General features: G+C 52.7%; 1 protein-coding gene across 3 annotated transcripts in view; it reads left to right on the top strand.

Annotated features, from left to right (window-relative positions):
* The window catches only part of Dock6 (dedicator of cytokinesis 6), a 59,875-nt gene extending 45,486 nt beyond the window's left edge, over positions 1-14,389 (top strand). For all 3 annotated transcript variants that reach the window (XM_059267474.1, XM_059267477.1, XM_059267475.1), the window contains 11 exons: positions 1,540-1,732; positions 1,816-1,959; positions 9,030-9,161; positions 9,308-9,322; positions 10,971-11,096; positions 11,187-11,276; positions 11,509-11,745; positions 12,225-12,368; positions 12,462-12,568; positions 12,880-13,041; positions 13,794-14,389. In XM_059267474.1, coding sequence (XP_059123457.1) covers positions 1,540-1,732; positions 1,816-1,959; positions 9,030-9,161; positions 9,308-9,322; positions 10,971-11,096; positions 11,187-11,276; positions 11,509-11,745; positions 12,225-12,368; positions 12,462-12,568; positions 12,880-13,041; positions 13,794-13,836 — 1,393 coding nt within the window. In that variant the 3' untranslated portion in view covers positions 13,837-14,389. The remainder of the gene's footprint in view (positions 1-1,539; positions 1,733-1,815; positions 1,960-9,029; positions 9,162-9,307; positions 9,323-10,970; positions 11,097-11,186; positions 11,277-11,508; positions 11,746-12,224; positions 12,369-12,461; positions 12,569-12,879; positions 13,042-13,793) is intronic.
* Positions 14,390-14,999: the final 610 nt, after the last annotated feature.

Here is a 14,999-nt window from a genome sequence, read left to right as displayed (position 1 = left end):
TGAAGACCTGAGTTCGATCCCCAGGGACCACAGGGTTGAAGGAGAGGGCCAGTTCCCTCAGGTTGTCCTCAGACCTCCAAATATGCACCGTATAGCACATGTGTGCCCTCCTCTCCACACATGTATTACACACACACAGAAAATAAATGCACAAAGAGAGAGAGGAACAGTTTACTTTATCTAATGGTTTTGGAGATTTGGTTCTATAGTCAGTTGGCCCCACAGCTTGGGCCTGTGAGAGGGCTCCATCCTGCAGCAGGAGCTTGTGGCACACTGAGGCTGCTCGTGTCGTGGTGAGAAAGCCAGGCCACAAGAGGAAGAAACCGGGTCCCACAATAAGTAAAAGTGAGAAAGACAAGTAGCAGCCGTGGACGTGACTCATTTGGTAGACTGCCCAGCACACGTGAGGCCCTGGGTTCCGTCCACAACACCACTTATCCTGGGTGTAGTGGTACATACTGGCTACCTAGCACTCGGGAGTGGGAAGCAGGAGGGTGAGAGGTTTAAGGCCATTCTTGGCTACACAGGGAGTTTGGGGTAGTGTTCTAGTTAGCTGCCTATTGCCATAATAAACACCATGACCAAAAACAAGTTGGGGAGAAAAGGGTTTGTTTGGTTTATATGTCCCAATCACATGCTGTCACTGAGGGAAGTTGGGGCAGGAACTAAGCAGAGGCCATGGAGGAACACTGCTCACCGCTCACTCTCCATGACTTGCTCAGATGGCTTTCTTATACAGCCCAGGACCACCTGCCCAAGGGCATCAGCACCCGAGTGGGCTGGGCCGTCAACCATTAATTAGGACAGCACACCACAGGCTTGCCTACAGGTCGATCTGATGGAGACAGCCTCTCCATTAAAGTTCTTCCCAGATGACTCTAGCTTGTGCTAGGTTGTCAAAAGGAACTAACCAGGGGCGGGAGAGATGGCTCAGCAGTTAAGAGCACTGGCTGCTCTTCCAGAGGACTCAGGTTCAATTCCCAGTACCCGCATGGCAGCTCACAACTGTCTGTAACTCTAGGATCCAACAGCCTCACACAGACATACATGCAGTCAAAACACCAATGCACATACAATAAATAATTAAAGAGAGAAAGAAAGAAAAACTCACCAGTGCAGGTGGCCAGCCTGGGCTACATGAGCCTCTGTCTCAAAAAAACAACAAAAAGTAAAAACCATGAAGACACTTCATCCCCAGCACCTCATAAACTGGGCATGGTGGCATACACCTGTGGTCACAGGACTCAAGAGGAAGGAGGATCAGAAGTTCAAAGTCAGTCTCACCTACATAGCAAGTTCCAAGCCATCCTGGGCTATATGAGACCCTGCCTCAAAAAATAAAAAAGGAAACGAGGAATGAGTTAGACATGGCTGTGAGGAGGAGTAATGGACAGACGGGAAGGGGCTGGTGAGTGGGGCAGGGCCACGGCTGAGCAGTAAGGGGTGGTTAAAGGGACATACAGGTGAAAGGGTGCAGGGGAGGGCCGGGGCTGGACGAGCAGAGACAGGTGTTCAAGTCCCTGCTGTCCTGGACCCTAGGATTGCCCGGGGGTACCAAGGCTCTCCAGACCTGCGGCTGACATGGCTGCAGAACATGGCTGGCAAGCACGCAGAGCTGGGCAACCATGCAGAGGCTGCCCAGTGCATGGTGCATGCAGCTGCCCTGGTGGCCGAATACCTCGCCCTCCTTGAGGACAGTCGCCACCTGCCTGTGGGCTGTGTGTCCTTCCAGGTAAGTCCTCAGTGTGACCGGGAGGTAGAGGGAGGCCTGTTTGGGTGGGTGCCCGGTCTGATGCCACCTCCTGCCCTCCCCAGAATGTCTCCTCCAACGTGCTGGAGGAATCTGCCATCTCTGATGACATCCTGTCGCCAGATGAGGAGGGCTTCTGCTCCGGGAAGAGCTTCACAGAGCTGGGTCTGGTGGGGCTGCTGGAGCAGGCGGCTGCCTACTTCACCATGGTAAGACCTGGGACAATGGTGTTGTCACACTGCTCGCCAAACATTTTCCTGGCCTTCATTTAGAATGGAGAGTCAGAAGCAGGCATGGTGGTGCATGCCTGTGAGCCCAGTGTTTGGGACACTGAGGCAGTAGGATTGGAGTTTGAGGCCAGCATGGACTACAGAGCCATTTTTCCCAAACGAAACAAAATTGGGGCTGGAGCTCTAGCATGCACAAAGCTCTGGGTTCCATCCCCAGCACCCCGTAAGCCAAGCATGATGATGCACACCTATAATCCAGCGCTTGGTGGGTAGAGGCAGGAGGATCAGAAGTTCAAGGCCATCCTCTACTATATAGCAAGTTCTAGGCCACTCTGGGCTATGGGAGTCCCCGTGTAAAAAAAGAAAGGGAGTGGGGAGGAGAGAAAAGAGACAAAACAAGAAAAACAAAACCAAAACCTGGGGCTTTAGCGCAGGGGCGGTGGCAGCATGGGTGAGCGATGCCTGGGAGGGGGTGGGCTAGGGGACAGAACCCCCACCTGTGGTTACCTGGAATGTGGGCTAGGGGACAGAAACCCCCCACCTGTGGTTACCTGGAATGTGGGCTAGGGGACGGCTCAGTTGGTTAATGTGCTTGTCGCTCAAGCGTGAGTTTGCATCTGCAGTAAAAAGCCTGTAACCAGTGCTGGGCGGTGGTGGCGCACGCCTTTAATCCCAGCACTCGGGAGGCAGAGCCAGGCGGATCTCTGTGAGTTCGAGGCCAGCCTGGGCTACCAAGTGAGTTCCAGGAAAGGCGCAAAGCTACACAGAGAAACCCTGTCGAGAAAAAAAAAAAGCCTGTAACCTCAGCACTGGGGGCCAGTGTGAGGATCCTGAGGGCTGGCCCGCTGGTCTGCCTCGAATGGCAAGTTCAGTGAGAGACCCTGTTTCAAAAGATAAGGTAAAGAGCAACAGGGGGAGACATGTGTACACAGACAAGTAAACCCCAGCAAAGGGCTGGGGTGTGGCTGGGTTGGCCTAGCCTGGTGGTACACACTTCTCATGCCAGCACTCGGAAGGTAGAGGCAGGATCAGAAGTTCAAGGCCAGCCTGGGCTCATAGGACCCTGTTTCAAAATGAAAGAAAAGCAGAAAATTGGTTCCTCAGAACCCGCTACCTGCCTTTCTCTTCATGAAACCTCTCACATAGGCCTGCATTTACAATATTATTAGTTCTAGAACTTTCAAGTACACATAAAAGAAGAAAGAGTTTTTGTTCCCGCTTGCTTTTTCCAGCCTGATTTTGGCTGTAACACCAGCCTCCTCTGCTTGGGCCTTCCTGGACAGCTACTCTGTTGGTATGCTGTGTAACCCAACTCAGGGGTGAAAATAAAGCCAAGACAGGAGCTGGGGGTCAGCCCAGTGGAACACCAGGTTAGCCCTGAGAGGCTCTGATCCCTTCCAGCCCTGTGTGAGATGCTGCACATCTGTTGTCCCAGCGACTTGGGAGGTGGAGAAAGGATGAGGGACTCAGGTCATCCTGAGGCTGAGCAGTGAGTTTGAGGCTAGCCTGGGCTACGTGAGACCCTATCTCAAACAAAAAGAACAAAGGACTCATTGTGCAGCACAGTGGCAGAGCACTGGAGTGCACAAGGACCTGAGCTCCATCTCTAGCACAAAAGTAAAATAAAGTATCAAATCAAATCCGGGAGCCGGGCGGTGGTGATGCACGCCTTTGATCCCAGCACTCGGGAGGCAGAGGCAGGCGGATCTCTGTGAGTTCGTGGCCAGTTTGCTCTACACAGTGAGTTCCAGGACAGCCAGGGCAGCTACACAGAGAAACTCTATCTCAAAAAACCAGAAAAACAAAACAAAACAAATCAGATCTGAGGCCTCACTCAGACCCCACCAGCCCTGCATCTAAATGGGATTTGGAAGAGCCCTTTTATTGATGAAATCTGAGAAGATCCAGCTTCATGCAGGGCCCAGCTCTCAGCCCTGAGCCCCACCATGCCTCCAGCACCCTGGCCTTGGAAGGCCTCTGTGGACACTCGGAACACTGGCCCTGTCCACAGGGCCTGCTCAACAGCACGGCAGCACAGATTTCCCCCAGAAAGATCTTCTGGGGTCAGGCTATCACTTAATGTGGAGCATGTCCCGTTAGCCTGTGATGTTTGGTGTTAAGACTGTCCCCAGGATGGATGCACACATTTATTTTCTTTTCCTTAAAAAAACAACTTATATTTGTTTATGTGGGGGTGGGTTACTCAACGTGCCCTGGCTCACTGTGAAGGTCAGGGGAATACGTGCAGGAATTGCTTCTCCGCTCTCACCATGTGGGCTCCAGGAATCACGCTCAGGTCATCAAACTTGGAGGCAAACGCCTTTACCCACTGAGCCTTGTCACCCTGTGTGTCCTATAACAGCTTATGGAAGTCCCGATCTTGTTTCTTTGGGAGCGTTACAGGCACGCACCACCACACTCAGCTAGTGACGTTTATTTTTTTAGCAGTCTTCAGTTCACAGTCAGACTGAGTGGGAAGTATAAAGACTGTACATGCGCCTTATTTAGGGGGTTGTGGGAAGTATAAAGATTGTGCATGTGCCTTATTTAGGGGGTTGTGAAAAGTATAAAGACTGTGCATGCGCCTTATTTAGGGGGTTGTGGAAAGTATAAAGACTGTGCATGCGCCTTATTTAGGGGGTTGTGGAAAGTATAAAGACTGTGCATGCGCCTTATTTAGGGGGTTGCTTCTTAAGTCTTCTTACCCAGTTTTACATAAGGCCATTTCATTTCAGCCCATAGTACTTTGAGTATATCCCTTTCTTCCATTTTTTCCCTTTTCATTTTTGAGAGAAGGGCGCTCACATAATGCAAGCATTCCCCAAATCCCCTATTTAGTGGAGGATAGCCTTGAACTCTTGGTCCTTCTGCCTCCACCTCCAGACCACAGGGCTTGCAGGAGTGGCCACCAGGCCTGGTTTGCATGAATATCCTCTTCCCCAGTATACACAGCCTCCCCCATTGTCAACACCCCACGCTGGGAAGTTCCATTGACAGACACAACACAGTCCAGAGTTCAGCGCCCGGATCAGTCTGGGTTACATACATACTCTTGCAGGCTTTAGCACACTTTCAACAGCACAGATCCTACTGTGGGATTGTCCAGAAAGGCTGCTGCTGAGTCTCTCAATTTAAAAAAGCCAAAATCGGGAAAACCAGTCACCACTTCCTCCTTCCTGGGATCCTCCTCCTCCTTAGTGCAGAGGAAGATGGGGCCCGGGGCTTCATACATGCTGCCAAAGCACTCTGCAAACTGAACTACATCCTCCGTGACTCCCTTTCTTATTACATGTATCTGTTACGTCACACACATGCCCACCTGCTGTGTGACGTGTGGTCGGAGGGGAGCTTGCAGGAGTCAGTTCTCTGCTTCCTCTGTGGATTCCAGGGACTGTACTCAAGTCATCAGGCTTAGCGGGAAATGCCTTACCCGCTGTGTGTGTGTGCTTTCTGTTCTGTGATAAACACACAGCGACCAAAAGCAGCTCGGAGAGGAGAGGGTTATTTCCCCTTCATTTCCGGGTGACAGTCCATCACTGAGGAAAGTCAGGGCAGGAACCTGGAGGTGGGAACTGAAGCAGAGGCCATGGGACCACAGCGGCTCACCGGCTGGCTCCTCCTCTGCTTGCTTACAGCGCCCAGCATTACCTGCCCGGTAGGGCCCTGCCTCCCACATCCATCATAATCACGAAAATGTCCCAAGGAGGCATTTTCTCAATTTTAGATGCCTTCTTCTCAGGTGACCTTAACTTAAAAAAAAACGAAAAACGAACCAGCACATCTGCAGAGCCATCTCAGTGGCCCTGGTATTTTTGTGGTGGTGGTTATTGTTGTTGTTGTGACGGTATCTCAATATGTAACTCAAGCTGGCCTAGAACTTCTGTGTAGACCAAGCTGGCCTCACACTTGTGGCTGCTCCTGGCTCCGCCTCTAAAGTATAAGAAGCATAGGTGTGCACCACCATGCCTGCCATGTTTTTTTGTTTGTTTGTTTGTTTGTTTTGATCTCTGTGCACACACACATGTGTATGATGTGTGTGTGTGTGTGTGTGTGTGTGTGTGTGTTATGTACTTATGTGGGTGCAAGCATGCGTGTGCCACTGTACAGCTGTGGAGGTCTGGGGACAGCGTCTTGTGTTGGTCCTTACCCACCTTCCTTGAGACAGGGTCTCTCGGTGGCTGTTTCATATGCAGGCTCTCTGGCCGCAAAGCCTCCAGGAATTCTCCTGTCCTTCTCATCTAGTTTAGGGGTTGTAGACTCTGAACGGCATCACATGGGTTCCAGCTCAGGTCCTCACGCTTTGCAGCAAGTGCTTTGCCCCCAGGACTGTCTCCCTAGCCCCGGGTTTGGGGTTTTGTTGTTGTTTTTAAGGCAGCCTGGGCTGGCCTTGAACTCCTTAATCTCCACCTGTACTTCCAGTGCGGTCCTGACGCCAGTGCGTCACCAGTGGCCCTTGCTGCCTAAGTGTCTCACTCTCCCGGTTGAAGGGATGAAGGGAGTCCCGCCTGTCTGCTCCATTTGGGCTCCGGTGTGCTTCAGCACAGGATGCTCCCCTGCCCTGTGGGACAGGTTATGTTGTGCAGTATTATTTGACCTAGAGTTTGGGGGTATTGTTTTGTTTTCTGTTTTACTTTGTTTGGTCCTCATTGGAAAATGAAAGTTAAATCTGGTTTTCCTTTAGTTTTCTGAGACAGGGTGCCTTAGTTACTTTTCTCTTGCTGTGAAGAGACCAGCCCAAGGCAGATTATAAAAGAGAGCATTTAATTGGGGCTGGCTTACAGTTTCAGAGAGTGAGTTCATGGCCACCATGGTGGGAAGCATGGCAGAGCAGATAGACATGGTGATGGAGCAGTAGCTGAGAACCTACATCTTATCCACAAGTTGAAAGCAGAGAGAGAGAGAGAGACTGGGAATGCCATGGGCTTTTGAAATATTAAAGCCCATGCCCAGTGACAAGCCTCCTCCAATAAAGCCAGACCACCCAAGCCTTCCAAAATAGTCCCACCAACTAGCGACCAAACATTCAAATATATGAGTCTGGCAGTCGTTATCATTCAAACCACCACACAGGTCTCACTGTGTAGTCCTGGCTGTTCTGGAACTCTATTTGGAGACCAGGCTGGCCTCGAACTCACAGTGACCCATCTGTCTCTGCCTCCCCAGCGCTGGGACTTTAGGTGTGCGTCACAGTGCCTAGGCCTAAAGTAAGTTTTCTCTGGAGAGATGATTGGCACCTGTGTAGTACTTGAGATGAACCCAATCTTGCAGATGCAGAGGGTACTCTACCCCCAAGCTGCACCCCAAGTTCCTCACTGGGGGATTCTAGGCAGGGGCTCTACCGCTGTGCCTCACCCCCAGACCCTCACTGGGAGGTTCTGGTCAGCTCTCTAAGGTGAGACATGGCCCAGTCCTGCTAAAGGGATATTTATTTATTAAGACAGGGTCTCATTATGTGCCCCTTGCCAGCGTGGAACTCACTCTGTAGACGCCGCTGGCATGAAAACAGAGATCCAGCTGCCTCTGCCTCCAGAATGCTGAGTCTAAGCATGTGCCCCAGGCCGGCCCCTAACAGGCCTTTTCTCCTGTGTCGCTGTTATCACTTTGCTGGCTCTTCAAAGACACCGCCAGGGGGAGGAGACCGAGCATGGACAGACCCTGAGGGAAGGACTCCAGCCGCGGGGAGGAGGCAGTTGGGCCTAGGGTCAGGAGTTCAGGGTCATCCTTAGCTACAAGATCAGCCTGTGCTGCCCAAGATCCCTTCTCAAAAAAAAAAAAAAAAAAAAAAAAAATCCAGCAAAGCCAAAAGGCAAATTGGGGTCTGTTAGATGGCTCTGCAGGTGAAGAACTCATCATGCAACCCTTACTGCCCCAGCTCAATCCCTGGAACCCTCATATAAAATTTTTTAATTAAAAAAAAAGGTTGGGGTTGGGGGCAAGCACAAGGGCCTCACCTCCAGGAAAAAAAAAAGAGAGAGAGAGATTTATTTATGTGTATGAGTGTTTGCCTGAATGTATGTGTGGGCACCATCTATGTTCCTGGTGCCTATGGAGCTCAGAAGAGGGTGTCGGACCCTCTGGGACTATAGTTGCAGACAGTTGTGAGCGGCCATGTGGGTGCTGGGAATTGAACCCAGGTCCTCTGCAAGAGCAACCAGTGCTCTTAACCACCGAGCCATCTCTCCAGTCCTGATTTGTTTCTGTTGGTTTGTTTTGTTTTGTTTTACACAGGGTTTCCCTGTGTACCCCTGGCTGTCCTGGAACTTGTTCCATAGACCAGGCTGGCCTCGAACTCAGAAATCTGCCTGCCTCTGCCTCCTGAGTGCTGGGACTAAAGGCATGTGCCACCACAGCCTGGCTTATTTTTTATTTTTTATTTTTTTGAAGATTTGTTTATTTTATGTATATGAGTGCTCTATCAACTTTATGCCAGAAGAGGGCACCAGATCTCATTACAGATGGTTGTGAGCCACCATGTGGTTGCTGGGAATTGAACTCAGGACCTCTGGAAGAGCAGCCAGTGCTCTTAACCACTGAGCCATCTCTCCAGCCCCTTATTTTTTATTTTTATTTTTATTTATTTATTTATTTATTTATTTTGAGCCGTGGTTTCTTTGTGTAGCCTTTGCTGTCCTAGAACTAGCTCTGTAGTGATCTTGAAATCAGAGATCAGCCTGCCTCTGCTTCCGGAGTGCTGGGCTTAAAGGCGTGCACTACTGCCTGGCTCTATTTTTCATTTTTATTTTTTAAAGCAAACTGTATTCAGGGTGGTGTGTCTCACTGGCAGAGCGAGTGTTTACCTAGCACGTTCAGAAGCCCTGGGCTTCATCCCTACCACAGCAACACCCTCCTCCCCTTCCTGCAAGGGGGAGCTGGTACAGGTACCCACAGCTCTGGGCCTGGGTAAATGTTTGTGAGAAGAGGTGGGGACCACATTGGGGGCCCAAGCAGGAGGGCATGTCCTCTCTGGGATAGGAGTTGTGGGGGGGTGGGGGGGAGGGGAAGGCCATGGCGGTCTCGGGAACTCTTCCCTCACTTCCCCTGTTCTCCAGGGTGGTTTGTATGAAGCGGTGAACGAAGTCTACAAAAACCTCATCCCCATCCTTGAAGCCCACAGAGACTACAAGAAGCTGGCTGCGGTGCATGGGAAGCTGCAGGAGGCCTTCACCAAGATCATGCACCAGGTGGGCGCGGGCTCCCTCCGGGATGGGCTCCTTCCCAGTCCCGCTTAGACCTCTTGCAGGCCCGGCCCCAGGCCCCGTTTTCTTTGCCCTGACACTCTGCTTCCCTGCCCTTGGCTTTGCTGACCCAGCCTCCTCTTTTCCCACAGAGCTCTGGCTGGGAGGTGAGTCTGAGGGGGACCGCCATCCCTGGTGAACACTGGTCAGTGAACACTAGGGGGCAGCAGAGCGGCGTGACGCCCCTCCACACAGGCCGCTTGGGTGATGACGCACAGCCCCTACCTACTCCCCCCACGCCTTCCCCCCATCTCAAGGGCAGCCTCTGAGTCACCCAGCTGGGAACTCTCCAGAGACACCCCTCCCCGGGTAGGGCCAGCTCAGTCACCGCCAGGGGTGGGGGTGAGAGGAAGGGGCTCTCTCTCTCTCCCTCTCTGTCTTAGGGTTCCCTCGCTCTCCATCCCAGTCTCCCCAGCTCCCAGCTTTGTCGAGGACCACTGCTCCTCATCTCTTGTTAAGGAATCATGCCCCCCCATCCCTCCTCCTTTCTATTTTTAGGCATCTCTCAGTTGAGGGAGAATTTTCTGGCCAAAGATGGCAGGAACCCAGAGCCCTGGCAGGCTGGGTGGAGACCAGTGGGGTGGGTAGGTCCCCGCCTTCCCACATCCTTTGTCCCTCTCCCCAGTAGAATGATTCTCATAAGGTGGTATAACCAGGACCCTGGGAGGGGGTAACTCTCACCTCTGACCTCTGACCTCTCCAATGACTGTGTCTCTGTGTCCACCATCCCTCCATCCCTGTTTCTGGCCTCACCATGTCTGCCCCACCCTGTCTGGATCGACCTTGGTGAGTCAATTTGGAATGACCCCACCTCCTCTCCCATGGGTTGGGGGATGGTTTCTTGGGGTGAAAGGTCTTCCTTCCACATTTAGGGCTAGGGACACAGAAGAATGTCCCAGAACTAGAGCCCACCGTCCCAGGACAGGAGGCGGCCCAGGGTGCTCCTCAGTCACTCAGTCACTAGGGCATCCACTGGGCCTGGGTCCCATGGGTATGGAGGTGTAGCTGTGAGCAACACAGCCCCTAATTTGGTATTGGAATGTCAGTGATGAACTGATGGGCAACAGAGGCTCCCGTTTATGTTATAAACAAGGAAGTTGACAGAAGACTCCGAACAGAAGGGAAGCCTGCCCGGTGTGCTCAGGAGGCTGAGACAGGACAGTAAAAAGGCCAAGAGTAGCCTGGGCACTTGTTAAGACTGTCTCAAAAGTAAAAAACAAGCCAGGCGGTGGTGGTACACACCTTTAATCTGTGCACTGGAGAGACAGAGCCAGGCAGATCCCTGTGAGTTCGAGGCCAGCCTGGTCTACAGAATGAGTTCCAGGTCAGCCAGGGTTATGAAGAGAGACATTGCCTCAAATAAAGAAATGATTTTTACAAAGAAAATGACTGGAAGCTTAGCTCAACCATAGAGCCCCAACCTAGAATCTTCCAGTGGGGAGCTGGGGTGTGGTTCAGCCATGAAGTGCTTCCCTAACATGTGGGGGGCTCTGAGCTCAATCGTCAACACACACACACACACACACACACACACACACACACACACAATGATGGTGGCTGCATCTGGCTGTGATCTGGATCCCCTGGCATGTTAGTCTAGCTCACTGTTTCCGAGGTCCTCAGACGGGCTCCTGCGATTCTCAGGGTTCCCCATTCCCACCTTGTCCTCTCCACCCCACCCTGAGTGTGTCTGGGGTGGCAGCACCTGCAGACATGCCTCCTCAGTGCCAACACTACCGGCTTCCCTCAGCCCAGCGCGTATTCGGGACATATTTCCGAGTGGGCTTCTATGGTGCACGATTTGGTGACCTGGATGAACAAGAGTTTGTGTACAAGGAGCCGTCAATCACAAAGCTGGCAGAGATCTCACACCGACTGGAGGCATGTCCTGGCACTGGGAGGTGGGACAGGCCATGTGGGTTATAGTGGGGGCTTGCCCAGCCGGGGCCCGAATCAACCCCGTGTCTCTAGGAGTTCTATACGGAGAGATTCGGGGACGATGTGGTAGAGATCATCAAAGATTCTAACCCAGTGGACAAGTCCAAGCTGGACCCACAGAAGGTGGGTCCTCTGACCGTCTCCCCAAGATCCTATATTGAAGGGGTCTGCAATGCTGTTTGGGAGGGGCTGGGGCAAGTCCTGTTTCTCAGGTGATCCTGTGCATCCAGAATCAGGGAGATCTGGGCTCTAGATTCAAAGCCTTCCAGCCCGGAGGGACCAGGACCTCTGGCTGGAGCTGTGATGTCAGGCGGACCCCAGGCTGCTCCAGACTAATACATGACCCTGTGCCCAGGCCTATATCCAGATAACCTACGTGGAGCCGCACTTTGACCCTTATGAGCTCAAGGACCGGGTGACCTACTTTGACCGCAACTATGGGCTTCGGGCCTTCCTCTTCTGCACGCCTTTCACGCCAGACGGGCGTGCGCACGGGGAGCTGGCGGAGCAGCACAAACGGAAGACCCTGCTGAGCACGGAGCACGCCTTTCCCTACATCAAGACACGCATCCGCGTGTGCCACCGTGAGGAGGTGGGACCCCAGGCCTGGGAACGGGAACGGGAGGCCTCAGACCCGAGAAGGGGAGATACCGGGGCTCGAGGTCCAGGGAGGAAAAGGTAGAGGAACTTGAGGACTTGGAGAGAAAAAGGTAGAGGAAGCCACAAACAATGCGTTTCAGGGACCCTGGATTCAGGAGAGAGAGAGAGGGGTTGGGAAATATAAGGACCCCAGGTTGTAGACTCCAGATGCAAGCCTCTACCACCAAGGCTGGATAGACTCAACCTTAGAGTCCCCAGACTCAAGGGCAGGCAGCGTGTGAACCAGACAGCTGAGTCAAGACCCACCCAAGGGAGCACAAATCCCCAGCACTGTTCATGGCCTGAGACCACCCCCCTATCCCAATTCCAGCTACCTTGGGGTGGCTTGTCCAGGTCACGGCAGGCCCCAGCATGTGCACCCCAACACAGGCACACATGCATCCATGCGTACATACCCTGCTCACCCCACAGACGGTGCTGACCCCAGTGGAGGTGGCCATTGAGGATATGCAGAAGAAGACACGGGAGCTGGCCTTTGCCACTGAGCAGGATCCTCCAGATGCCAAGATGCTGCAGATGGTCCTGCAGGGCTCTGTGGGACCCACTGTGAACCAGGCAGGGCAGGCGTTTCTGGGCGCGGGATGCTGGCTACCCTGGGCCTTCTAGGTGCCACTTAGGTAGGTCTTCATGAATCTTCTCACCCAGTAGGGTCCCTTGGAAGTGGCCCAGGTATTTTTGGCAGAGATCCCAGAAGATCCTAAACTCTTCCGACATCACAACAAACTACGGCTCTGCTTCAAGGATTTCTGCAAGAAGTACGCTGGCGATTATAACCCTGCCATCCCGACTCCTCCCTGCTGTACCCAGCCTGACTCCCTGCTGCTGTACCCATCCTGACTCCCTGCTGTACCCATCCTGACTCCCTGCTGTACCCATCCTGACTCCCTGCTGTACCCATCCTGACTGACTCCCTGCTGTACCCAGCCTGACTCCCTATTTTAAATTCACAGGCCCCATTGTGGGCCTTTGCATGCCTGTCCCCACACCCCACATCCTTCAGGACTCCCTAGCCTCTGTTTTCGCTCTCTTGAGTGCCAGCCCCCAGCAGCCTCCCCCTGACCCCCAGGTGTGAGGACGCACTGAGAAAGAACAAGGCCCTGATTGGGCCGGACCAGAAGGAGTACCACCGGGAACTGGAACGCCACTACAGCCGCCTGCGGGAGGCTCTGCAGCCTCTGCTCACCCAGCGCCTGCCCCAGCTGCTGGCACCATGCTCCACCAGCCTCAGGTGCCCACCGTGGGGGCTGTCACGGACATGAGCGTACACATACATGTGCCCGGACTGGGTTGTGTGACTTCGTGTATTCTGTTTTTCTGTCATGACGTTTGATTTAGCGATGGGGCGTGTATGTGTCACAGTGCATGTGTGGAGGTCAGAGGACAGATTACAGCAGTCAGTTCTCTCCTCCTGTGTGGGTCCCAGGGATTGAAAGCAGGTCAGAAGGCTTGGTAGCAAGTGCCTTAACCCGCGAACCATCCTTCATACTCTGTCTCTTCTGAGATTGAAGACTGAATCTTAGGACTTTACACGCTAGGTTAGTGCCCTACTACTGACCCACATTCCCAGCCTTCGTTTAGCGATCTGAACCTCAGTTTCCACATCTATAAAATGGACATTATTCCCATCCCCTGCGGTAGGTTTACCAACCCTTTGTGAATCTTCTGGTCTGGGAAAGCACGATTTAATTGGCTACAGGTTATTACAGCCATGCTTGAATACCTGAGTTTGATTCCCCAGAACCACATGGTGGAATGAAGGAACCCATTCTAGTAGGTTGTCTTCTGACTGCTACATTTGCACCACGTGGCACAGAAATAAATGTGGTTTATTTTAAACGGAAAATCCTTTGATTGGATCAGGATAGACAGGAGAGAGTCCAGCAGATTCTTGGAAGGGTGGCATGATGGTAGACGATGACGAGGCGGGTGGGGAGGACTGTGGAGCTGGGGTCCTGTGGTTAACCAGCCTTCTGCCTCCAGGAACTCCCTGAACAGATCAAGTTTCCGGAAGGCTGACCTCTGACCCCACAGGACTGAAAGCCACACCCAGAAGACCAGCACCCACACCTCAGCTGTCTGTACCTTTCTGGACTCACTCCTGCCCCCTCATCCATGGGGCCACCACATCGTCCTTACGGCTGGGCCCTCAGTCCCTCTGTCTGTCTGCACTGATGGATCCTAAGTTTGGTTTTGTTTGTTTTTAATTTAAAATGAGTTTTATATGCAACCTGTGTGGTGTGGTGACAGTTGGCACAGTTCCTGCCCTGGGGGAGCTAACATTCAGCTGAAGCACACACAATGCAACATGTCCATGGGAAAGAGTGCTGTGTGTATGTACGTATGTGCGTGTGTTCATGTGTGTGCACGTGATGAGGGTTTACTTGCACCAATGTGTGATACATGTGTATTCCTCAGTTCCTTTCCTCATTTTGTTTTATATTTACTGTCTAGCCCAGGCTAGCCTGGAACTTAATTTATAGACCAACTGGCCTTGAACTCATAGAGATGCACCTGCCTCTGCCTGCTGAGTACGGGATTAAAGGCGCACGCCACTACGCTTGGCTTCTCGTCACCTTGTTTTTATTTTTTGTCACGTTTATTTATTTATTTGCATCTATATGTGTATGTGGGTGCATGTGTGCCATGGCACACACGTGGAGGTCAGAGGGCAGCTTCAGGACTCTTCCACCATGTGGATCCCAGGCCATGGCTTGGCAGCAGGCACTTCCTTCTTGTTTTCCAAGACAGGGTTTCTCTGTGTAACAGCCCTGGCTGTCCTGGAACTAGCTCTACTGTAGCCCAGGCTGGCCTAGAACTCTCTGCCTCCTGGGTGCTGAGGTTAAAGGTGTGCGCCACCACCGCCCTTAGCAGGCGCCTTTCCCTGATGAGCCTCTCCTTGGTGCCCCGCTTATTTTCTAAGACAAGTCTCACTGAACCTGGCGCTCACAGATCCAGCTAGGTTCGCGGGCCAGTGAGCCCCAGAGATCTGCCCAGCTCCCAGAATTGGGCTTGCAGATGGACTTTTGGGCCCAACTCTTGCCGGGCTGCTGGAATCTGAACTCAGGTCCGGTGCCTTCATCGGCAAGTGCTTTAGGCACTGAGACGTCTCCCAGCTCCAGGAGTCATGAAGTCCCAGGCCCAGAGGCTTCCGGGGAGTTCCTTTCTCTCCCCTCCTCTCCCCTCCCC

This window comes from Peromyscus eremicus, chromosome 7, assembly GCF_949786415.1.
Source record: "Peromyscus eremicus chromosome 7, PerEre_H2_v1, whole genome shotgun sequence".
Classification (NCBI taxonomy): Eukaryota; Metazoa; Chordata; class Mammalia; order Rodentia; family Cricetidae; genus Peromyscus; species Peromyscus eremicus.
Note: the sequence above shows the minus strand (reverse complement) of the source record. Positions and strands in the feature narration are given on the sequence as shown.